Source organism: Meriones unguiculatus, chromosome 18 (genome assembly GCF_030254825.1).
Source record: "Meriones unguiculatus strain TT.TT164.6M chromosome 18, Bangor_MerUng_6.1, whole genome shotgun sequence".
In the NCBI taxonomy this organism is placed as follows: Eukaryota; Metazoa; Chordata; class Mammalia; order Rodentia; family Muridae; genus Meriones; species Meriones unguiculatus.
This window is the reverse complement of record NC_083365.1, coordinates 35,736,083-35,762,504: the sequence shown is the minus strand read 5'-3', so window position 1 is coordinate 35,762,504 and position 26,422 is coordinate 35,736,083. Positions and strand designations below refer to the sequence as shown.

General features: G+C 34.9%; 1 protein-coding gene across 2 annotated transcripts in view; it reads right to left on the bottom strand.

Annotated features, from left to right (window-relative positions):
- The window catches only part of Elp4 (elongator acetyltransferase complex subunit 4), a 210,893-nt gene that overhangs the window by 104,251 nt on the left and 80,220 nt on the right, over nucleotides 1-26,422 (bottom strand). For both annotated transcript variants that reach the window (XM_021654336.2, XM_021654338.2), the window contains exons 7-9: nucleotides 21,924-22,112; nucleotides 5,397-5,505; nucleotides 3,232-3,338 (exon numbers count right to left, since the gene is read on the bottom strand). In XM_021654336.2, coding sequence (XP_021510011.1) covers nucleotides 3,232-3,338; nucleotides 5,397-5,505; nucleotides 21,924-22,112 — 405 coding nt within the window. The remainder of the gene's footprint in view (nucleotides 1-3,231; nucleotides 3,339-5,396; nucleotides 5,506-21,923; nucleotides 22,113-26,422) is intronic.

Sequence of the window (26,422 nt, the reverse complement as noted above, 5' to 3'; positions counted from 1 at the left end):
TTGGCCAATTATTTTGTGAGAAAAGCCTTGGTGACTGAGAGTTGCTGAGGTCTCAGATTCTGAACTGGGTACAGGTATCATAAGGCAATCTTGAATAAGCTCAATTTGCTTTGACAGTCTCTGCTCTCAATACCCAGCCTATAAGACCCAGATACACTAATTATTATCTGACCTCTGGACTAGCTGAAACCTCCACAATTGTTCTTTATCTATTTACTGAACATTTGTAGTTACAGAACATTCCTTCTGTGAGTTTCAGCACAACTCAACTTATTGTGCCATAAGGAGGAAATATTTTGTAATAATAATATAGATGCTGAAACTAACATAATGATTCATTATCACTTGTTAGAAAATTAACTTAGTAGAATGTGAAAGCTGAAGTTAAAAAATTAAAATACATTCATGTAAAATGTTATTTCTATCATATCATCAAATTCAATGCAGCCACATTTCAAATCCCAGCAACTATTTATGATAAGTGCATCACAGTTATAAAAAAAAGTTAGTTAATAATAATACCAACATTATAAAAGAAAAACTGTCACATTGGCAGTCAAGTTCAGTGCTAAGGCCACTACAGGATTACAAATCCTAGAGAGTGGAGTTTATGTGGTTGGTGCATAAAGCTGTATCACTTGGGCCACTTCAAGATTCCATTTATAACTCCTCTACACAGCACACATTCCAACAGATACACAGATCTGCCCAGGACACAACAGAGCTCTTCAAGCACAGGGCTACTGTGTCAGCACTTGCAGACAGGATTCTGCTGTGTTTCTCACATGGGGTTACAGCTGTATAGTTACATGAAACTGTAATAATTTATTGTTATAAATGATTCCCTCTGAATCAGAAGTATGTGAATGAGTATCAATACATACTCCAAGAAGGAGATAATACCATTCTGTCTTTGAGTCACTCAAAGTTGGAAAATACTGGAGTCGCTTCACCTGTCATACACAAAGGCCAATGGGGAAACAGGCTTTAATAGAACCCTTCCGCCCTTTTCTTCTTGTCTCCATCCACCCCTCCTTTGTGACTCAGGAACATTTTGACTTCAGGAACATCTCAATATGTAATAACTAAATCTGCTTGTGTGAAATCAGAATAGTTCCTTGTGCCTTACCCCCCAAGCCAGGCTTTGCTTCTGGGAATAACACCCAGATTCAATGCGCAGGGCATTACCACCTCAAACTTTTTAGAGGAGAATAACTTGAATTTTATTTTAAAAAGAATGTCAGAACATTAAAAAGACTTGTGTATTTCTTGACATTTAAAATGGCTTTTACCTGAATATTTATTTAATAAAACCTCCAAATCCTCACTGGTTAGAGCAAACCAAACTGACAAGGGACTTGATTGACTGTGCTGAATATTAACTCCTTAAAAAGGTGACTTTGTTACTGTTTGTTTTCAAATTCTGCTCCCAAGACACAGGGCGACAATTATGATTCTTTTAGTTTTGCGTAATACAAGAAGCCTGTGTGGCTAAACAGCATTCGCTATTAGAACTTATGGCTACTGAAGGGAGTGGTCTCATTTGACATTACACAGGTCCTGCATTGCCCCTTTCTATGCTCCCCATGAGACACTGTGAGCAAGGCCAGGGACAAGATTCACATGATCATCCCACCTTGGGCACAGTAACTTTTCCACTGAGAAATTCTTGCTTAATTTTCACGTAATAGAAATGATACCTTAGACTTGCTTTTAAAAACATTGGAAATTTTGGAAGAGTATCACGTAGAGAAAAAAATTTTATATTTGAAACATAAACTTAAAAAAATGCAAGCATACTTTTGCCAAACAATATGCTAAAATCTAGTTCTCTAAATGTTTTAAAACAGTAGTCACTGAGTATTCCATCAGAAAAATGAAGACAATGCTGGCCCAGTTACAGTCTTGGGTTCCATTTCAATGGTTTCTTTTGAGTAGTAAAGCAAATTAGCTCAAGAATCACTATTTCTACACACTCCTATTTGGGCTTTAAGTGGCTTTTGTAGGGAGTATTCCCCAGATGAGGAACTTCTAACACTCCTGCAGAGATGACCTGCCTGAAGAACTGGCTGCCTGATTAACTATTAACTGCTCTCAATAGGATTAGATAATTAAGGACATTGATGACCATTAATTAGGAGGAGGGCACATTAATTTGTCACAGGATAGGACCCTTATGATGATTTATAGGTTAGTGCTACTTGTAAATGTGAAGGGACAGAGAAAGAGAGAGAGCCATTAAGTTACCTTATCAAGTGGCCAGCTTAAAGAGGGCAGAGGGTCAAAGAAGGGCCAAAGTGGTCACTTTAAGGGTGAAGTCCCAAACACCAAAGCAGTGCCAAGCCACATTGACCATCATTTGGTGATGAAGTTAAAAATATGCTAATTTATTGGTGGTAATTCTCTCTTTTTATGGTTTCAAGCAGTTAAGACAAGTGGCCTGCTTAAGAGCTTTTCATTTGAAAAGAGATTAAACAAAATGGTTTGTCAAGGCAGTTTGGCTGTTTTATGTCTTTGTTAAAAAAAAAACAAAAAACAAAAAACAAAACCCTGCACCAACTACACTGATAACTATCATACCACCCAAATGCCATCTCTCTGAACATTTACTTCATTAATAAATATATCAACTCTAATTGCTTAACAGTTCCACATTCATTTGCTCTTTAGCAAGATTAAGCTGAAATAACTCTTTTGTATTGCTTTCTGTCATACTGCGTGCAGAAAGGTCACAAAAATTCACATGTAGATAATTTACTTACAGCCACTAGTGTAACTCATACAATGTTTAATTCAACATTTAAAAAATTAAATGTAATCTTCCTAATACTAAAAACAAAACAAAACAAAACAAACAAAGAAAGAAACCTTCACGAGGTAGGGATGAAACTTGTTATCCACACACAGTTGTGGGTAGCATTCATATTCCACACACAGTAAGCACATCTCATTAACATTTAATTAAATGCTTTTGAAAGCCTTGGAGATACATGTCATATTTATCATTTGAGTTTGGAGCTTATATTTAATAGCTATTAAGGACATTTTTTTCTGTACTTGAATAATATACAATTAGAATGGAGGAAAATATAACAAAAATTAGTCTATTCTAATAAAAACACTTAATTTGTAGTCTGAAATATATCTTAGATGTTTTACTGGAGTAAAAAGCAGGCATGAGCGGGACCATTTACCTTAAGACAGTAAACTAAAACATAAAAAGTCTCTTACCTCAATGGAGAACAGCTTCCTTTTTAACTTAAAAGCTAAGTCTTTGACATCCGATTCATCACAAGTCAAGTTATTAAGCCGAGGAATCTTCCGTATATGGATCAAACCTCACGGAAAGGAAATTAAAAGAGAAAGCCTTAAGTGCTGTCATCACAGGCATAAATTAAAGAGTCTTACAGCAGAATCTGTAAATTTACACACAAGCATCCTCCCTTTAAAACTGGAGCTGACTACCAGGAGCAGTGAAGCAAATGGTGTGATTATACTCAAGTAATCAAGCAGAATAAGATAAACAGAAATCCTTGAGCGAGGAAAACTAATTGCACTTTGGTACAGGAGTACAGATGTAAAGAGGGACCTTAATACTTGTCAAAACTATAGCTGGTCTGAGCGTGATTTTCTTTCGTATTTACAGTAAGCAAATATGGCTATCACCTTGCATGCTGTCCACAGCAGCACTGAGCGATCTTTATTTTATTAAATGCACCAGTAAGCAGCTAGCAAAACAAGGCTTTTAGGTTACTGATAATCTGCAAAACACCAATAAAAAATACTTCATTTTGCACACTGAACAAACTACTGAAGAAAACTAAATTTCAGCATGGGCTAGGATAAAACATTAGTCTGTCTGCCATCCGGAAACACTGATTTTTATGGCACGTTGGGTCCTTATGTGGGCATCAGAAGCTCTGCAGCAGCGGTAGGTAAGCCGTGAGCTCCAGGCCTCATCAGCAGAAACACTTGCTAATCTTTCCTGACAAGGCACTGGATGGCTTTTGTGTAGTTTCTGACTAAACTAGGGGTCAGTTCCCACAGATGAAGACATGGAAGGTTCTTCAGCACATCTTTTTGCCTGACTCAGCTCATATTTAAAAATACCATCTCAGGGATACTGATCCCTGAACTGGGATAAGAGACAGCAAATGTCAGATTTGAGTAGACAGACCTCATTTGCAGAACTGCTTGCCTGTGTGTGTGCATGAGTGCTCACCCGTGTGTACATGCATTCAGATTTAGAGTGTAAACCTTCAAGTACTTCACTGTTAAAACTTCTTCCAAGTAATTCATTAAAATAAAAATGTTTACTTTTCAAATATAATCGTGTAATAAATTATTTGAGAATGTCATAGGATGTTTTTTTTGATCATATTCACCACCCACTTTTCATTAAGACAATAGCTCTAAATAGTTAAACATGTCATACTTACTTATTTAGTAAAATGCACTTAATAAAAATAATGACAGCACATTTCTCATTTTTCTCTTATAGTATATGTGCTTGCTGGGTAATTATTAAGAGGCCTTATATAATTCATTAATTATTTTATTAACAGATCCTTATTATAAAAATGTTTACAAATAAAAATTACTCATTACATATGAGGAATAATTTACTCATTCAGAGATTTCAGCACAAAGAATGACAGTTCAACACTTGAAATGTTTCAACCAAAATATATTTAGAATATAAAACATAATTTCAGTAATTTTAGAAATGAATGCTTATAAATGAATGTAACTTAGAACACACAAGTCAGAAGGTTCAAAGTCCACCATCAAAACCAAACTAAAACAAACTAGACCTGCAATGTAGTAAAATGTCCAATCAGTTCTTCTGGGTTTATATCAGAGGGACAGGTAACGTAGTCCCCTTTTAAAATGTCAGTGCTGGGGACTGAACCCAGGGCCTTATGCATATCGGGCAAATGCTCTACCACCAAGCTATATCTCAGTCTAGGACACACAGTGTCACACAGCTAGTTTTGTAAAATATAAACCTGTATATATCACAGAAGTGCTGTTAACGCTGTTAGAGGTTGACTTTTCGCTATTCAAAATGCTTAGGACCAGAAATATTTCATATTTTCGATTTTAAAATTAGTGATATTTTAATATACTTACTTCAAAGATGGCTAACATACATGATTGATTTCACAGAAACTTTAAACCATCAGTACAATAATACTTCAGACCCTGGGTTTGACTACTTACACTTATCATAATCTGCAATCTTAGTTTGACAAATGGCTAAAACTGATATTAACCAGGATGGGGAAATAGTCACACTATGTTATAGAAGATGTTCTAATTAGACCAGAAGGATGTTGTCAGGTATATGAGAGGCTCTTATGACATATTCTTTTCATGATAAAGATGATGCTTACCATGATAATCCTTATATAAAGGGTTGGTTTCCTTCTCTGAACCAATAAAAGATTCCAGACCAACTACTGTATCTGACAAATTTCTCACTCGTGCAGTAATTGCTTTATTCTGAAAAACACAGAAAGAGAATACTCATGTTATAATTAATTACAAAATAAAACATCTATATCATACCACTGTATCATCTTGAATACAAATTGTAGTGAAGATAAGAAACAATAAGTAAAAGTTAAAGATACTAGTGTCTGAACAACAGATGAAACAGTCTCCTAGTTGAATGATCTGATCTGCATAGGCATTTTATGTTAATTTAAAAAGATGAAGGCAAGGCAAAACTTTATAGAAAACATTATTATTCATTTGGCCTAATGACGATGGCTATACTTTGTTTTTCCCAGTACTTTACTCCCGTCCACTGGAGAACTTGGGAGACGAAGGGGATGAGAAGAACAGGCAGCATCTTATAAAGCATGGCAAGAGTCCCACTGCTGCCCATCAGCTGGGACTGGGTCTCAGCTTTGTGACATATTAGGAAAACAGGAAGGTCTGGCTAAGGGGCTGTAACATGGCTACTTCTGGAGTCTTCTATGTCCCTTTCTAGATGCTGCCATTTGGCTCTAGAGTAACAACAAAGGTAAAGAAGCTGTGACTAACACTGACCAATGGCCAATACCTTCCTGAACACAGCTTGAGATGAATCCAATAGTGCTAAGTAGAACAGCTTGGGAAATGTCCTAGTGCTGGATTTAAACACTACATTAACATGGTTCTAAGCATAGAATAACCAGTTGCTAAATACTAATGATTCAAAAACAACCAGCATTCAAGGCCAGAAAAGTAAAATCACTGATTAGCCAGTTGTTTTTCCAATTATTTTACTTCACGGAAATTCAGTATTCTTTGTAGGGTGATTCCTAATAGGGTGATAAGTTTGAAAACTTTAATTATGTAACACAACACAGCAGGACATTTTTGTTCCACGGATACAGAGTTGCTGAAATAAATCAGTCGTTGTGAAAAATTGAAACTCATTTTATATCCTAGTAACATCCACCTGTTTATAAACTAATTTTAGTAGAAAAGGACAGGGACATACATAAGGTGGTCAAGAAAACTGGTCTGTTTTGTGCTGTGTCTTCTGTTAGAGGAGAGATCACAAGGATAGAAAAGCTTAATGATGGCTGCAGGGCTGAGTGCAGTTTCTGTTTCTAAAGTGCCTTTGTGACGACTGATAAAGATGGAAAATAAGCAGGGTACGTTGATACTATATTATTCAAAGGGAAATACACAGTAGTCTGGGTTGCCAAACATTCTCCTGAAATGGCTGCTTAGCTCACCCTTCGGCAGTATTTGAAGTTCTTCCATAGGAGGAGTGCATGTGGTAAGGAGGGCATTTCAACTTCTAATCTGTGGTCTTGAAAGGAGAGAGTGTAAACAGTTTTTCTTATCTTTAAAAAATTTTGAATTATGTGGACACATTATAAAATACATTAAAAATTTGCAAATGGCTATTTTTCCTAAGGCAATTCTTCACTCAATGGTGAGAAAATAATCCAGATTGATTCCTTACTTTCAGTGCTGTGCCACAGGGGATGGTACTACTCCAGAAATAACAGGGGCTTCAGAGGCCAGAAACATGTTCCTCTCAATATTTCTTTAGCCAAAGACCATTATATCAAACTCATCCAGGTTGGGTTTCAGCCAGTTATTCTTCACCCAAACAAAAATGTCTGCCAGACATTCCAACAGCTGGGAGACAGTTCACAATGAGTCAAGTTGAAAATGATTCATTGTGCTGGGTACTGAACAATGTTGGGATGGGGGTGGGTGGGGCTGGGTTGGTAGTAAAGGGTGAGAACAAGTGGGAGAGGAAGAAAAGCTATGTAGTTACCCTACATCAAGAAGAATCTTGGATAATAACCAGCAAGCTCCTATGATTTCAATTTTAGTATAAATTCAACTGAGAAGAGTACTCATGTCACGGACCTTCAGATGAGCAAGCGCTTATCAAGGCTACTGCCAGTATTTCTTAATCAAAAAGGTCAGATTTACTTTTATCTATAAATAAAAGTCACAGTCTTTGTGTGTAAATCTAGGTTTGTTAGAATTCACCTACTCAAGATTTCAGCCATATCAACTTGAGTCTTCTCAGTTATATAATAGGTAGAAGTGTAAAGTTATAGATGGACTGACTGCCATTCTAATTCTAACAGTAAAGAAGAACTGTGCATTTAAATGTCTAACCTGGCACTGTTGTTTCCTTTTTTCATTTAACCCTAAAGTTAACTAATAAGCCATTAAAAGAATGTAATATATATATCAATCTTTTTAAAACAGCCTATAAGTGATAAATTAATTATAATCACCGAAGAAAAGTAAAAAATTCTAAATATTAGACAGAATGTACAGCCTTATTTCAAAATTTCTCATAAATATACTCACTTATTCATGTATTTTACTTGTGGTATTTCTAAGCTCCATGTTTTAATCTGTTATTAATTGTGAACTAAAAATCTTTCTGAAAAGGTTTAATGAAACTTTAGGCCAAGAATAAACATTTAATTATATTGTTACCATAAAAGAATCTGCATTTAACAGTAACAGCTATTCTGCAAAAGTTGGTACAGTATAGCTAACCAGACTAACCATGAAAGTTATAAAATAACTGAAAACATTTATAGAAAGAGTAATAGAAAGTTATAAAAGAATAATGTCTAAATTTCTGACTGAGATAATATTTATTTTTATAATTTTTATTATAAACATTGAGTTTCTAGGTACTTGTAGGAATATAAAAGATATGTGGGCATGAAAAGGCAATTCTTTTAAAAAGGATGTGATTGTGTTATGTTCAAGATTCTTTTATAGTATGCAATATTTCCTTAGACCCATGCTTATGACAAGATCCTTCAAGTCACTGTATTGTATTAACATTAAATGGACTTTTAAATAAGGGTTGGTGAATTTATATAAGAGAACAAAAAATTAGTGCATTTAGAAAGCCCTTTGTAAGCATATAATATTCACAATTCGGTTTGCCAGGAATGTACTGTATGTGAAAATCATCATAATATGTCCGGTGGTGCTCAGAAATCTTTAGCAGACCAGAGTGCAGATCTTGTACATTCTGATCCTCCCTGACTCTAAGCAGTTTTATCCATTAGCAAAGACGTGAAACTTCTTGGTCTTTAATTGAAAATGAAGATGTGATAGAAACTATGCTTCAAGTCCTAGGACACATATCTGAATATCATTTCTATTTTAATTTTGAAATTGCTAAATTAAAAGTTTCAACTGAGGAATATTTAAACAAGAACTTAGTCATTATGACTAAATTAATGGTTATAGTGCACATGTGCCATAATGACATCACCCAAGTATGTACAATGATATTGCTACCCCTCCTCCTTGCCCATCTGGATAGGAAATCTAGGATGACTCAAAAATCCTTCTTATACTAGACAAATCTCCCTTTGCTCCTGGGTGAAAGTTGTCAGTTCTGGAAAGTAGCCAAGACATAACTAGGAGGGAAGCCAGAGAGAAGAGAACTGTTGTCTAGGAGTTTTGAGAGTTTGTTGGCACTCTCAGATGGCATTTTCCTAAGTTGCAGAAAGGGCCCTTAAATATTTCTGTTCGAGTGTAATTTCTTAATTATTTAAACTTGATGCACATCAGATGCCGCTGCAAATAAATAAGGCAAACCAGACTACCCAGTTGTCAGCCATTTCATTTTCATTTAGATTCACCACAACCTGCTGAGCTTTTGCTTTGACTGTTTGTTTGCTTTTAAAATATGGAAGCATATTTTTATTTATGATATGTCATATCCATTAAAGGAATTTTAAATTCTCAAAGACTGTCACTTCCTTTCAATTCAAAGCTTATAAAGATAAAGTAGGATTTTAAGATAAAAAATTCAACTCCTGTCATATAAAGCTTTAACAATTGTTCTAACACAAGGTCTTAGCTATTAGTTAGCACCAACAAGTAACAAGGACGTATTAAACCATGAACATTTCCTTACTTTCATGACACTAATTACCACAACAATATAAAGGATGCAATTTGCACCAGCACAGAATAAATTTCTAGTAAATATTTTAACTCAAGGATTAAAAAGTTAATTAATCATCATTTTAATTTCCAAGTTACTTCAGAGAAATAAACCAATTGACATAAAGCATACATACACTGTCTCAAGAATAAACTCTTGGGTTGCTCCATTTATAAGAATATGAAAGAAGAGCTGTCATTTAAGGACAGCATGACCATCAGAGCTGGAAAAGCACAGTTCCAGTTGAAGAGGAGGAAATAGTCAAGCTCCTTGCAGGTTGACTCGTACATGGTAGATGGTGTACATGTGGGATTCACAGTCAAGCTTGGGACATTGAACTTTTTTTGAAAAGTGTACATATTTCTGTTATGAAATCTAATACTAAAGTTGGATAAGGAAAAAAATCTAGGGCTATTTGAGGAAGAATACTTTTATTTCTCATGTGCTCAACTGTATTACAATGAATACTATAAAACTATGATTTTGATAATTCCGTTCATTATTTTGCTTTAATAAAGAATGTAATTTATCTGACAAAATTATATCAATAGATTTACAATGTCTATTAATCATTGCAGATTTAATACTTTCATTGAAGATCAGAGTTTATTTTAGAATATAAACTTTTTTGTCAACAAGGTAATTTAAATGGAACCTATCTCTTAGTATCATCACAGAATAACATTTATACAAGGAAACAGTAAAACAATCATTTTTTCCCTTAAAGCTTAGACATTTCACAAAGGAGGTAAAGGCAAATGTATTTCAGCTTAAAAAAGAAAGAAGCTGTTGATTTTTTAAATTTTACTAGGAATAGGCAGTGAAACCATGTATTTTTGTGAGTTTGATCTGATCAACTACGTGATCTAACTTTGATAAGAAAAGGGTGGTTCTTGATTTGTTTTAGAGCATGATTTTAGAAAAACCATTTGTTTATACTGACAGTAGATATTTACATGGGTTTCACCACTTTTTCAGTCAATATTCTCTAAGACATTAACAGAACATGTTCTGAAGGCTTTCAGAAAGAGGATGCAGAAAATATGATAAAAAGTAGGCTACAATAAAGTAGTAGTATATCATATTCAAAAGCAATTTCAGGCTTTCCCCAAAACTTTGCATCACCTAATTTTACACTATGGAAATTAATCACATAACTTGGTTCTTTATGTTTAAAACTGTTTTATGGGATACTTTCATGTGATAAATTCTAATTTACTTCTTTAGACTTAAATCCCTTAGAATGCAATTACAGATATCCCCGAAAGCAGTTAATGTCTTGTGCTGCTGTGGCAGGTCAAAGATACTAAAGTTTAAAATCAGCTTTGAATAATACCACATTGAGCATAAAATGATAGCCTGTCATGAGGAACAGGCAGCCAGAGCCAGGTCCAGATGGGAGACTGGCTGGGGAAGGCTGAGGCAGGTGGGAAAGTGACGGGAACCTGACAGAAGACAGGAGCACTCCCTCTGCTGGCAAGGCCCTCACCTGTTTGGATGTTTAACTCATGACTAACTTTTCTTTCATTATTTAAGATATAACCAATAAATTATTTAAGGTGTCCCTCTTTCAGTCTTCTGTTCTAGATGTACACATTTTCAAATACCCTACTTTCAGCATACAAATTTTTCTAATATATAGGGATCCAGTGTTTCACTAGGAAGCCTAATTATATATTTTGTTATTTAATTACATCATAAATATAGGCAAATATAGAAGTGCTTTATAATATAAGCTTTCTAAATTTAATAATGCCTTTAAAGCACACTTTTTGATATATCTATATCTACCTATCTATATACCCATATAAATGATTTAAAGAAAAAGTCTTGGGCTATAGACTTCCCAGTCTTTCTCTGGCTCTGTGCAATGCTCTGTAATGAAATAATATAGAAATGAACCATATAAATCAAGTATACAGGGAACACGGAAACAGCATGTCACAGCAAAACAGCATAGATGTACAGCGCCAAACCTATCTGACAATCTAATGATCTGAACTTACAGATATTATGTACTAATATTAAGAACTAATGATTACATAAAAAACTAGTTAAATTTTACAGAAAAATTATTCGATATTTGGTTTTCAATGTAAGTTAATAGCTGCAGCAAAAACATTTAGTAAAAATCTGTTCTAAGATTTTGGCCTACAACCAGAAGCTCCCAGAACAGGAGGGATCAGCTTTTTCACCCACTGTTCTCATCTGAATCCTGGCTTAAAAGCTATTCCAGCTCCCAGCTTTCCAGAAGGCTCCATCCCAGGAATCCTTGCCTGCCATTTGGTTTGCTGATTTTAATCTCCCAGGACTTTCTTAGTGGCTCTTCTCTGCTGAACTGGCACTTGCTTCTAGAAGTGAGTTATTATTAAACCTGCAGGTCAATTGTGGCACTAACAACTCTTTGGAAGCTTTCAGCCACAGTGTACAATTTGCTGATCTAATTAAATATTAATTCTAAGTGTTACATTTTGTGGCTAAGAGCTTTTATTTTCCATCATCAGCTTGGAAGAGAAAGAGGTTACAAGGCTAATTTAATCTCTCCCTTTGTACTTCCCAACATTAAAGATTAACTACGTAGGGTATGAAAACATTATTAAAGGAGCTAGAACTCTTTATATAATAATAATGTAATTAATAGCAAAGGGCTAAAACATAACATCAGGGCATACTATTTGACCTGGTGCTTAAACAGCTGGAAAATATCACTAGTAACAAGCACATTTTGTCTTAGCATTAAGAAATAATTATCTTTTTTCAAAGACACTAAGTGTTCTTTCAGGAAGGGTAAACATCTGAGTAAGTAAACAGAAATAATTCTAAACTCTTCATTTTCTCCCAGGGATTTTTCAGATAGCTTGTAACTCAAAGGATAAAAAAAAACATAATAATTTTATTCATGAAATACATGCATAATTAAACTTCTATTTTGAAAACAAAAACTATGTAAAAATAAAGTAGAAGACCCTCCCCATTTTCCTTGTACCCAGTTCCTATGTATTGAACACACAGGTCCCTCTCTGCTTCTGCTCCCAGAACAGCTGTACCTGTACCTAGACACTGGTCATCGTAAAGATCATAAAGATCATGTGGTCCAGCAGCCAGAGGTTCCATATGCCTCGACAATGACTCACTCTCTATACCATGACACAGTCCACTCTTTACACTTAATTGATGAATTTGAGGCCCTAAACAGCTCTTCAGCTAAGGACCGCTAACACTATAGGACTATGTGTCAACTACAATACAAACATCATCCCAAATACTTTAGAGAAAGTAAAGAAAAACTCCACAAAATGATTACTTTCTTATGTTGTACTGAATATACTTTGGTTAGATAAAGCACAATAGAAGGCTTCTAAATGGTAGTTTCCTTTTTCAGTATGAACACAAACCTGATTGGCCATTACTACATCTTGTTCCTATTTAATGGGTATAACTATATTAAGACAAAATGTTCCATGTAGATACTCTGTGTAGAAAGAAACGTAACAGATAATGTAAAATGTTTAAGCCATTTTTGACCATGAAAATCATTAAATATATACTGCATGTATGATGCATACAAGCTGCAGTAGTTTTATAATCTAAGACACGGTGCTAATATGCATGCTGTACAGCAAACAATTGGGAACTATAAGAATCCCAACTCATGGTAAGAGGGTTGAAATAATTCTATTATTTGCTATTAAAAATAAACTTATATTTAGAGCTTAGAATTTGATACATACAGTATAAAATTTAAATGACTTTAATATGATTCATTTCACTTGAAAAAAAAAGCTTTTTTTAAAACTTGTAAATGTGTCATTTTCCAACAATCATGTTTGGGTTAATTAAGAGCTACAACAATTACAGGTTGATTATTACATGGCAGTATCTTGGTTAAGAGAATAACATGAAAAATGATACCTAAAATATCTAGCTTTATTTATTAGTAATAGATAGCAATGGTCAAGAGATTATACCATTATTTTTATGCTTAAATATTACCCTTATTAAAGTATAGTTTTAAAGATCATCAAAAACAAAAAAGTGTAAACAAAAATAAAAGATCATTGAATCTCTGTATGAGTATGGACATGTGTGTGTGGGTGTCTGTGAACACCGGACGGATCAGATCCCCAGGAGCTGGAGTTATAGACAGTTGTGAGCTGCCTGACATGGGTGTCGGGAACCAAACTCAGGTCCTTTCTGAAAGCAGAGTGTGCTCTTAACCAGTTAGCTTCCAATACTCAAAATGTCCCATTCAAAATCCATTTAAAATGTTTTAAGAAAAGATAAACTAGTTTAGGATACACAAATCTGTTCCTAATAATAATGATTATCACAACAATTACAGGTAAAAATATTTTCTAAAATTTTATAGTTATAAAGAAAAATGTTTGATAATTCACCAAGCAATTAATTTTTTCTTTCTTTTCTCTCTTTCTCTCTTTCTCTCTCTCTCTCTCTCTCTCTCTCTCTCTCTCTCTTTCTTTCTTTCTTTCTTTCTTTCTCTATTTTTATGTATATGGGTATGTGTGTCACATGCTGGGCATGTGTGTAACATGCTACCCATGCAGAGGTCAGAGTGATAACTTAGCAGGAGCCGGTTCTCACTTTCTTCTTGGTGGACTCTGGCAACCACACTCAAAATGTCAGGCTTTACCGTCTTATTTCTTAGTTAAGAATTATTTCATACATATCTAGAAGAAAAGGTAAATTCAGAAGATGTACGGATTCCAAATGCAAAATTCATTTTGAGTTGTAAATGCAGTCAGGACTTGACTTGGTTTAGCTGGTAAAACTCTAGCACTCAATGCAACATTGCAGATGGAAAAGTTTCTCTATAGACAAATGTTCTGCATTACTCACTTCAGTGGCTTCAAAGTATATTATCAACCAATCTGAAAAACTATTAATTAAGATAACAATTTAAACCTCATTCAGTTTTTAAGAGATAGGGGTTCTTTCTTTCCATTTTTAAAATCAGAAAATACATTTTCTTTGGTAAGAATGCATTAGTACTGGTAAGTTTTATCCAATGAGAAGCTGGGGTAAAAACTATAAGGATCAGATCACTGGAAGACAGCAACTCTTTGATAAAAATACTAGGCTATCAAGTTATCGAGCTCCAATGACAATAAATTAAAAAATGCTCCAATCTAGTTTCACATTTACAATCTGTTCTGAAAAAGAAAGTTTATCAAGTTCAGGCACTGACTGACATTTCTTAAGCAAATGCAAGGAATTTTCATCCCTGCATTATCACAGTTAAAGAACACTTTAGGATGTTTATATTGAAAAGTTCCTTAAAGAATGGAGATTATGACAACATTGATAAAAATTAGCAGTAATGAAGAGTAAATATTCTTTGAAAGGAAAGTTATGGCAAAGGTACAGGAAAATAACCTTCCATTTTAGTACCAAGTGTGTCAGTGTTTATTTCTTGACAGTTTTAGCTAACAGTGTTTTGAATCTATGTAAAAAGAAATACAAATCAAGGAAAACTGCTCATGGGCTATATGAGAGGTGTACAAGCTATAGAAAATCTACCTTATTTTCATTTTGCTAACAAAACTGTGTTTAGACACAAAACTAAATTTTTATTTTCTGAAAAAATATTATTGGTTCTCATTTTTCACGAGCATACATCTGTCACTAGAATTGAAAATAAAAGGCATAAAATGTTGACACAATTTTTAGATATTAAATCTCACTAACAGTTAAGTCAATTGCTATTTATAGATCAGAAAGAAATGTTGGTGTCATATCTGACTAGATATGGAAATTAAAGGGCCCCATTTTAAAGTACTTTATATTTATAGTCACTTTGCCAAAAATAAACCTCACTAAAACGTATCAAAGGGGAAAAATATTTGTTCCCAAGAGTAAGCAGGGGGTCAGAGTAGAATGCTCAACATATTTGGAGGATTTTAACCATGCATATCGAGATTTATACATAGAATTTTGAAGTTAAAATATTCTTATAATTTAACATGTAGAAGAATTTAAAGAAGGCTTCGTTCCTTTTCTTAGATAGTTTTTTTCAGTTCATGATGAGTTTGTCTCAACAAGAGCTGGAACAGTTAAGCTGTGAGAACACGAGCATCTGCTGTTATTATCAGCGAAGGCCTGTCTACTGCCCGAGTCTGAGACCGCATGTTCGGCCGTCCTCTCATGTTGCCATCTTCACCAATTAACTATTAACATGGAGGGCTGTACACATGCTCGCAGGGGCTCTTTAACAGGCTTCTTGGCGAGTGGAACAACTACTCAGCAGGGAGGTGGGAACCGAATAATGCTGGAATATAGGCCAGTACCGTGGCTCTGCCCCTCGTCACACACAGTTCAGTGTGAACCAAGTGTCCTCACAAACACTTTAGGGCAATGCCTTTGGGCAGATACTAATCTATATTCTAGCAAGAGAGTTTTGAATAATACTACTACTTCATAGGGGAAACTGTTTAAAACAACATGTATGTCAGAAGACATTCAAAATGTACTTGCTAAATAGTTTTCATCCTTTTGAGCAGATATTTAGAACATTTTCATACATTGACTTCAAAGGATACTTTTCAGCTTCTATTGCGTTATTATAGAAAAAACCCTTAATTCAAACAAAATAAAACATTTCAAATTTAAAGTTGTTAGACTAAGCATAAAATACTTCAAAAAATTTTCAATCACCATTGTTCACTCTGGTTACAAGTATCATTACAACACGTTAAAATCAGTTTTGAATCTATTATTTTCCCTATTTTAACTTCTCCCCCTCTTTTGCAATTCCCTTAACTATGTGTTCCTTCACTACAATGAAATTAAACATGGGAAGCATGCCAAAAGTACAATAAAGGGTAACTAATCATTACTGTACAAGTCTGACAGAATGCTAATAACTAAGATAAGAACACTGATTGGCTGTTTTACTACTCCAAGAGATGAAAATATTTTATACACCCTTAGTCTAGTACTAATTTAAAGATGCTTAATTATATGACAAAAATTTTCAAGGATATCAAATGACATTTCTTTTTCCTGACAGAACAATTATCAACACCAAAGCTCAAATATCCAACATAGATACTACAAAAAAAATAAACCACCAAAAAACTTTAAAACAGCCAGTGAAAGAATTAAAACCAAACCAAACCAAACCAAACCACAAGCACTTACACAGTTTTTGTTTTATCCTATCTTTTACATTCCGGAGAGTGACTCTGTCATGCTCAATACTCCACAGATACTTACCATGATGCCTGCTACATTTGAATAAATGAATGAGAGGGTGAGCTAAACTGCCTTAGTCACGCAATCCCCATTTAAACTCTGATAGAAATTCAAGAAATTGTACTGGTCATGACGGGAAAACTGATATGAGTCTTGTGTAGTTTATGGTACTAAGAAACGGAGGGCATGCATCTGTGCTTTCTGGTCCGTCATTAACCCAATGCGCCAGACGATACTGACACGTGTTTTTAACAAAAAAGGGTCAGGAAACTGAAGATCTCTGTTCACTCTCTGCGGTTGGGTGGGGCAGCAGAGTTTTAGCAAGTCATGCAGGTAACGCCCTCTGAGCACTCACTGAGGTTCTACAGCAACAACACACTGAACATTGTAACTTCTGACAAATCTCACTGTTCAGGTTATCAATTCTGAGGGTCTCCAGCAATACACAGTGTTGATGATGACAGCTAACACATACTGAATGCCTACCAAGTAGCAACACTTAGTATTGTTCATCGTCGGAATTATGCTGTATTTTTTTTTGCCTCATATTTTATAGATGAAGAAGCTAAGACAGAAAATTAAATGAAACCAAGTATTTATTAAACATCACAGCCTCCAAAAGCACATTATCTTTTTTTATCATCAGATGCCACTTCATTCTCTTATTTTCCTTACTTTGATTCTATGCCAGTGTCTTTATGGAACAGGCAGCATAGCACAGTGGCTAAGTGAGCAGCAATTAGGGCACTATTCAGGTCTAACTTTGGCTGTGTATCCTGAGAGAAGATACGAGCATCAGCATATAATGTAAGGATTACATAATTACTATGTAAAGAGAGCTTAGGACTCTATCTGGCCTACAGTAATCACTACGTAAATTTCTACAAAAATACACAATATTTCAGTTTTATAAATTCATATTTATTTTTTATTAATTTATTTTTTATTATAATTTTATTATAATTTACTCACTTTGTATCCCAGCTGTAGCCCCTTCCCTCATTCCCTTCCGATATCACCCTCCCTTCCTTTTCTCCTACCTTGCCCCTCCCTGAGTCCACTGATAAGGAAGGTCCTTCTCCCCTTCCATCTGATCCTAGCCTATCAGGTCTTATCAGGAGTAGCTTCATTATCTTTCTCTGTGGCCTACTAAGGCTGCTACCCACTCAGGGGGAGGAGATCAAAGAGCCAACCACTGAGTTCATGTCATAGACAGCCCCTGTTCCTGTTCCCCTTACTAGAGAACCTTTACTTGGACACCGAACTGCCATGAGCTACATCGGTTATCTCCATGCATTGTCCTTGGTTAGAGTACCAGTCTCAGAATTTTTGGTTCTGTAGCTGTCCTTGTGGAGTTCCTATGCCCTCTAGGTCTTTCTATCTCCCCCTTCTTTCATAAGATTCCCTGCACTCTGCCCAAACTTTGGCTGTGAGCCTCAGCATCTGCTTTGATTCACTGCTGGGTAGAGTCTTTTAGAGGCCCTCGGTGGTAGGCTCCTGTCCTGTTTCCTGTTTTCTCCCTCTTCTGATTTCCATCCAGTTTGCCTTTGTGAATGAGGGTTGATCATCTTACCCTGGATCCTCCTCGCTTAGCTTCTTTAGGTGTACAGGTTTTTGTATGTTTATCCTATATTATATGACTAATATCCACTTATACGTGAGAACATACCATGTGTGTCTTTCTCCTTCTGGGATACCTCACTCAGGATGATCTTTTCTAGATCCCACCATTTGCCTGCAAATTTCATGATTTCCTTGTTTTTAATTGCTGAGTAGTATTCCATTTTGTAAATGTCCCACAATTTCTGTATCCATTCTTCAGTTGAGGGGCATCTGGGTTGTTTCCAGGTTATTGCTATTAAGAATAAAGCTGCTATGAACATGGTTGAGCAAATGTCCTTCTTCTATACTTGAGTATATTTTGGATATACGGCTAGGAGTGGTATAGCTAGGATTTTTTTTTATTCAGTTACTTAATTTGCATTCTTATTGTGTTAAGATGGAGGAGTCAGAGTGTCAAGATTTGTGATGATTTCATCATCCTCTTTATTTTTATTAATGATAGTTTATTTACTCTCTATCTCGACTATATCCCTCTCTCTCATCCCCTCCCAATTTCACCCTCCTTCCCTATTGTGTAAATGTACCACAATTTCTGTATTCATTCCTCAGTTGAGGGATATCTGGGTTGTTTCCAGATTCTGGCTATTACGAATAAAGCTGCTACAAACATGGTTGAACAAATGTCCTTGTTGTGTACTTGAGCATTTTTTTGATATTTGCCTAGGAGTGGTATAGCTGGATCTTGAGGAAGCACTATTGCTGATTGTATGAGAAAGTGCCAGATTGATTTCCAAAGTGGTTGTACAAGTTTACATCACCAGTAAAAATGGAGGAGAGTTACCCTTTCTCCACATTCTGTCCAGCCTGTGTTGTCACTTGAGTTTTTGATCTTAGCCATTCTGATGGGTGTAAGGGAAAAATCTCAGGGTTGTTTTGATTTGCATTTCCCTAATGACAAAGGATGTTGAGCATTTTTTAAGTGTTTCTCTGCCATTCTATATTCCTTTATTGAGAATTCTCTGTTTAGCTCTGTACTCCATTTTTTAATTGCATTACTTGATTTGTTGCTGTTTAACTTCTTTAGTTTTTCGTATATTCTGGATATTGGCCCTCTGTCAGATACAGGTTTGGTGAAGATCCTTTCCCAAACTGTAGGCTGTCATTTTGACAGTGTCCTTTGCTTTACAGAAGCTTTTCAGTTTCATGAGGTCCCATTTATTGATTGTTGATCTTAGAGGCTGTGCTGTTGGTATTCTTTTCAGGAAGTTGTTTCCTGTGCCAATGAGTTCAAGGCTCTTCCCCACTTTTTCTACTAGAAAAGATCATCCTGAGTGAGGTATCCCAGAAGGAGAAAGACACACATGGTATATTCTCACGTATAAGTGGATATTTGCCATATAATATAGGATAAACATACTAAAACCTGTACACCTAAAGAAGCTAAGCAAGGAGGAGGATCCTGGGTAAGATGATCAACCCTCATTCACAAAGGCAAACTGGATAGAAATCAGAAAAGGGAGAAAACAGGAAATAGGACAGGAGCCTACCACCGAGGGCCTCTAAAAGACTCTACCCAGCAGTGAATCAAAGCAGATGCTGAGGCTCACAGCCAAAGTTTGGGCAGAGTGCAGGGAATCTTATGAAAGAAGGGGGAGATAGAAAGACCTAGAGGGCATAGGAACTCCACAAGGACAGCTACAGAACCAAAAATTCTGGGCCCAGGGTTCTTTTCTGAGACTGGTACTCTAACCAAGGACCATGCATGGAGATAACCTAGAACCCCTGCACCGATGTAGCCCATGGCAGTTCAGTGTCCAAGTAAAGGTTCTCTAGTAAGGGGAACAGGAACAGGGGCTGTCTATGACATGAACTCAGTGGTTGGCTCTTTGATCTCCTCGCCCTGAGTGGGTAGCAGCCTTAGTAGGTCACAGAGAAAGACAATGATGCTACTCCTGATGAGACCTGATAGGCTAGGATCAGATGCAACAGGAGGAGCACTTCCCTATCAGTAGACTTGGAGAGGGGCATGGGAGGAGATGAGGGAGAGAGGGTGGGATTGGGAAGGAATGAGGGAAGGGGCTACAGCTAGGATATAAGCTGTAATAAATATCAAAAGTGAATAAACTGTAATCAATATTAAAAAATAAAAAGAAAAAAATGTCTCCCCAAAGAGCTAAGTTGCAGAGTTTTGTGGTGGTTGAGGAGCAACGTAGTGTATCTATAAAGATGTAAGGGGCTAGAAACTGAGGAAAACCATGAGCCTTGCCATTTACTAATGGGACCACCGTGGGAAGCAAAGTTTCGAAATAACCATTTCACAGGGCTGTGGTAAAGACCCACTGTCGTAAAGTCTGTGAGAGCCAGTGCTGCAGAAGTAGCTGCAGCCACAACGCAGCTGCAGAGCAACTAAGAGCTGAACTTCACCTGTAGCTTCAGAGCTCTCATCAAAATCAACAAACTTACCATGTGTATGTAACCACGCTACTAATGAAACATTTATTTTACAAACATGAATAATGAAAACATTACAAGCCTGAGTAGCATGTCTAACATTGTAGAGAAAGGAGTTTCCCTATAATTTAACAGATTTAAGATCATGATAACAACATAAAAATATAGAACATCTTCATTATTAACATAATAAAATATAACTTATGTTTAAGAACTATCTGTGAAAAGCCCTTAAAGAAATCCCAATTTAACCTATCACAATGATTATGAATAAATTCTACTGGCCAACACATAGAAATGTTTTTATTATATATATATGCCTCAATTTTTTAGTCAAAGTTTTGAGATACTGCATTACTATATAAAATTAATGTACCTCAAGATATTTTAATACATTTATTATTTGTAGGTATATTAGAACAAAAACATATGTACTTCCAACAATCAGAAATCAGAAAAACATTTCTAAGTGAGAGTCAATCAATATTCATTGTGCATTGAAGTTTTTGCTTACATTATTACATGATCATAATACTCCATGAAGTATAAAGCTCTGATCCTGCCTTCCTACAAGACTATCATGTAGAAGATATTTAAGATCGCATAAATTCACATCTTTGAGATGATAATGTTGTTCCTCAACAATGCTATCACTGTTGTGCATAGTGGCTCATATCTGCAATCCAGTACACAGGAGGATTGCCTCAAGGCAGGCTAGTCTGGGTGACAGAATAAAAACGGGACCAGTAAAGTTTCATAACATGTTTTACTTAATGAATCATTAAAATGGTAGAAACCAGAAGGTGTTTAAAAATGCAAATAAAAATTGTGTAAAAAATTAAAAGAGGTTTATACTGACTCATTAAAACATAAAAAGTAAAAATAGGAAAAGATTTTAAGAGGGGCCAGGACCAACAGGAGAGAAGGCTAAGGAATGGATGAAATTGGTGAAGATTTAAAACCTGGTATTTTCAAAAGACTATCAAGAAAAAGGATGTCACGGGGTAGAAGAAAATTATTGTAAATCATACTGCTAAATATTTATATATAAAATATATCTAATAATAAATAAATATATAAATATAACTTTATAAACTGATCATGAGATGAACAAAAGTGGACAAAAAACACAGAAGATATTGAAGTAACCAATGAGCACATAAAAATAATGGCCAATACCATAAGCAATGAAGGAAATGAAAGCTAGAGCCACATTGTTCTTCAATTTCTCCACAGCAGGTCTTACCTGGACAAGATGTGCTGGCATTGTGATAATGCAGGCTGACAGTGAGGATCTTAGAAGGCCACGGAGAACGTAGAGGAACTTGGTAACCCCATGACTATTGCCACAGTTCTCTGTACAGCAAATGTTATCTCCCCATAATGGTGAACCAAGGTTCTGAATTCCTATTCTTAAAATGTTTTTCTGTTTTTTCTAAAAGATAGTAGGAGGAGGCAAACACAGATACTGTTGATTAATATAGCGCTTCTTTATTTGCTAGTCTTTAACTAAACTCAGTATCAGGAAGGCAATATTAATAGATGTGGTACAAACTGATGCAATCTTAGGAAGACGACAGTATACAGGACATGCTTTTGAGAAAAAGCATAAAAGAAAATAGAACAAAGCCAGTCTACTACACCAACAGCGCAAACTACTTGGGATACTGGTGTAGAAGAGCTGACTGAGGTTACCCATGGATGCCAATCCACCCTGACACATTAAGTCTCTGTAAAACTAGGTGTATCCTCTCCCGCTGAGGCCAGACAAGACAGCCCAGTTAGGAGATGAGGATCCAAAGGGAGGCATCAGAATCAGAGAGGGAACATTTGATCATTTGGTATGCAAGCTTTTGTTTGAAGGGTGTTTACAACTATATTTTATCCTTGTCTCTAGTTTTTCATGAAGTTGTTTTTACTGATCTAATTTAAGTTCAACATTTTAAAAGTTAGCAGATGACATCTAGAAACTACTGACATTATAGTCAAAATAATGGTGCTCAATATGTTTTTTGGAAAAGAACATTTTAAAATCATTTAAAAAAAGCAGAGATACTTGTCAGTAAGTATTTGACGACATATGTGTTTACAAGGTCTGCTGTTCGGGTTATTCTAACTAAACAAATGTTTTGTAAATGCTTTCCTGAGCAATCTAGAAACATTTCTGGGCATAAGAAAGAGGTGTTAACAAAACATGGAATATGCAAGTATTTGGAAGATCATTATTACATTTCTGATGCAATAAATAAGGTGTTCTTTCTTAAAGCCATGATTTCAGATATGTGACAGTTTAAACAAGCTTTCTGAGGAAACAGGTCCCTTAAACGTACCACTCACTGTTGCTATAAAATTGCACCAAAATTATTAAACAGTAATTATTACCCACTTTAGCAAACCTATTTTTCCAATAGAGAAGATGAATCTGTGTATTCACTTTATGAAGAGAATTTATTGACAAAAGGTAACAGTGCAAATGAATCTAAACATATGAAAACACAACAGGACAAAAGAAATTAGGAAGGGGAATAAAACAGATGAAGAGTCTGGATTATGAAGTAGGTGTACGATTCTGAATACACAAAGTTACTTCTTGGTATCCCTAGGAGAACTCATTCTAGGGACTTCCTTGGATTCCAAAATGTATGTATATTTGAATATACACAGCAATGAAAAAATTACACATAACTCATATATATCTACCAATATACTTTGAATCACCTCTAGAGTAATGAATTATAATACACAATACAATATAAATGTAACATACACATAGTAGTTACATTCAGTCTTGTAGAGCCCTAGGATGGAGAGAATGAATATATTTAGTATAAATGAAAACTTTTCATCTATTTTAATGATATGATCTTGGTCTATGAAAAGCATTTACTTTGTATATCACCCAGAAAAACGAAGTGAAAACATGGCCAGGACAGATATCAGAAGCATGACTATGAGGGCTACAGAGAAGAGTCAGAGGCTGAGTGTGTGCGCTGCTCTTGAGGAGAACCCAACTTCTCTGCCCACATCCTCCACGTGTAGCTCACAACCAGCTGCAATTCAAGAGGTCTGATGCCCTACACACACACACACACACACACACACACACACACACACATGCACCCATGCATTAAAATGAGATAAATCTTACTACAATTATTAAAAAACACATACATGTACGTTCCTCCCAAATTCATGTACAGTAGCTGTGAAAACTAAGAAGATACTTTATTACTAAGATTTTAAATAAAAAAAAAGGTAAAAACGTAAGGCCTGTTTTGTAATTTCTAAACTTATGATAATAGGCCTAGTCAGATTCTCAATAGAGAGAATAGGAAACTAGAAATATGGAGTACAAGCTGGAGACATGGCTCAGTGGCATAGTACTTACCTAGCATGTGCAAGGCCCTGGGTTCAAATCCCAACACAGCCTTGCCAAAACAAGAAAATAGAACCTTACTGAAAACAAAAACTAAGGGACAGATAAAATAGAGATATGAGAATGAAATGTGAAAGTAAAGAAGAGCAGTGTCCACAAATAAGAGATCACTTTAACATATGGTCACTACGGGCTATTACTGCAGCAGAAAAATTTGCTAAAATGCATAAAAATGCTATTAGACATGGAATAAAGGGTTATAAATGGTAGTGACTTTGACATATATACTATGTATATATATTAACATATATACATAGAATGAATGAAAAGACTGAAAAATAATGAATGAATTATAAGATCACTGAGTTCTTGGTAATCAGCACAGCAAAATAAGAATAAGCATAATACTTCAACACAAGAATATATTTTAATAAATATAGTAGTAATTGGAGAATCAAAGCTGAATATCTTGTGCTTTCTCAGATGTTAGTTTTTAAAATATAAAATGCAGCTGATAGTTATACAATAAATTTATTCCCATAAAAATATCTAATATCGAATTTAGCATGTTAAGTAAAAAAGTTAACGTTCAAATTTCATTTTTATATATTGCTTAATTATTTGACATTCAAAATTTAAAAACAAATAATATGAATAATTTTTAAATGTTTCCACCCAAACATATTTATAGATGAGCTACATAATTTAATTTACTATTAAGGTTAATTATAGAAAACTGATTATAATAGTCTATTTTTACAGAGTATATTTTAACTGTTTTATCCAACTACTTCAATTCATTTGAAAGTGGATTGCAGATAAAAACTCCCATTTAAAAGCAGGGCTCACTTCAAGGTCAGAATATTATTTTGACTCAAGAACACCACTTAAAGAACTATTTGCCCTTCCTGGACTTGTCCGCAGTTTTTGAGACAAATGAATAGAGCAGGGGATGTAACAAGCAACCTTCATGATTTAACAACTTATTAGCTATACTTTATTTAGTTCAAAGACATAGGAAGTTTACTTTTATAATGACTTATTGGTATGTTTAAGTTTAATTTGGAAATTTTAAGCATTTTTGGTATTCATTATAGATATTTTTACCTCAGTTTTGTCCAGTCTTTACAGAGACTTGCGTGGTCAGAGAACTGAACACACTACATTTTATTTTCTATCAATTTTCAAGATCAAAACAATTGTTTCTTGAAAGTGGCATGCTTTTTCAATACCCAAATAAACAAAAGAAAAAAAAAAAAAAAAACTATGTTCATTTTGTTTCAACATAAGGTTACTTACTAAAAATTCCTAGGTTTGTTTCTAAGGTGCATACATACATATTCCTTGCAAAAGAGTAAAGCTATTCTTGTTACTTTTCTGCGTTTTATAAATTTCTTGCTTTCAGAAGAGGTGTCATCATACTGCAAAAGCAGCAGCTCTGCACACTGCACCATAGGAACTGTTATGACATGCCTGTTTCCATAGCTACCACCGCAAGTGGGGAAAGGTGTCTGTCAGGGACCAATTTGCCTCTCCAGATGCACATGGCACCAAAAGAAGATATGGCATCCATACATCTTAGCTAGGACCAAAAACTGCAGTAATAAGGAGTGAATAATACCAGCGGTCCTACAAAGACTATGGAAAGCATTAAAAGCCATCTATAGATCCATGCTTTCCAGATACACGTTTTCAGCCTGCTGTTAAACTAGCAATCAAAAACATTTTAAAAATTATTTATTTTGCCATAAAGAAATTATTAAATATAGCAAGTATATTGATATATTGGTAAAAAATTGAAAACTATAAGTTAACATCAAATGTAGATCGAGATGCCAAAATTTAGTTTCTAGATTCTTTGTCTTCATTAAAATATGCTGTGAAGTTAAACTAATTAAAATAACATACCTATATTAAATTAATAGAATAATAATAAAATAATACAAGTCTTTTAGTGTCAAATGCGATTAATATCACTGAGAAAAATCTTTAGAAGGTGAGATGTTTAACAAAATTTCTTCATTTGTTTAAATTAAACTAAGTGGAACATCTTCAGTAGCGGGAATTTGGAGAAAGAGTAAAATGAAGAGATACAGAGAAAAGTTATGGTATAAGATAGAGGGAAAACATTTCTTTTATTCAACGAAACAATAAAAAATGTAATGTAACAAGGCAGAAAATCTTGTGATAGTTCTTACACATAAGGCAATTTGGAATTAAGATCTGAATGACAGAAATATGAACATGTTAAATACAAAAATATGAACCTTGTAGTATAAGTAATTTAAAAAGCATAACTACTTATTAATCTCAGAAGCTAAAGATATTTAAGGACAATTAGCATGGACAAAGCATGTGATGATTTTGTG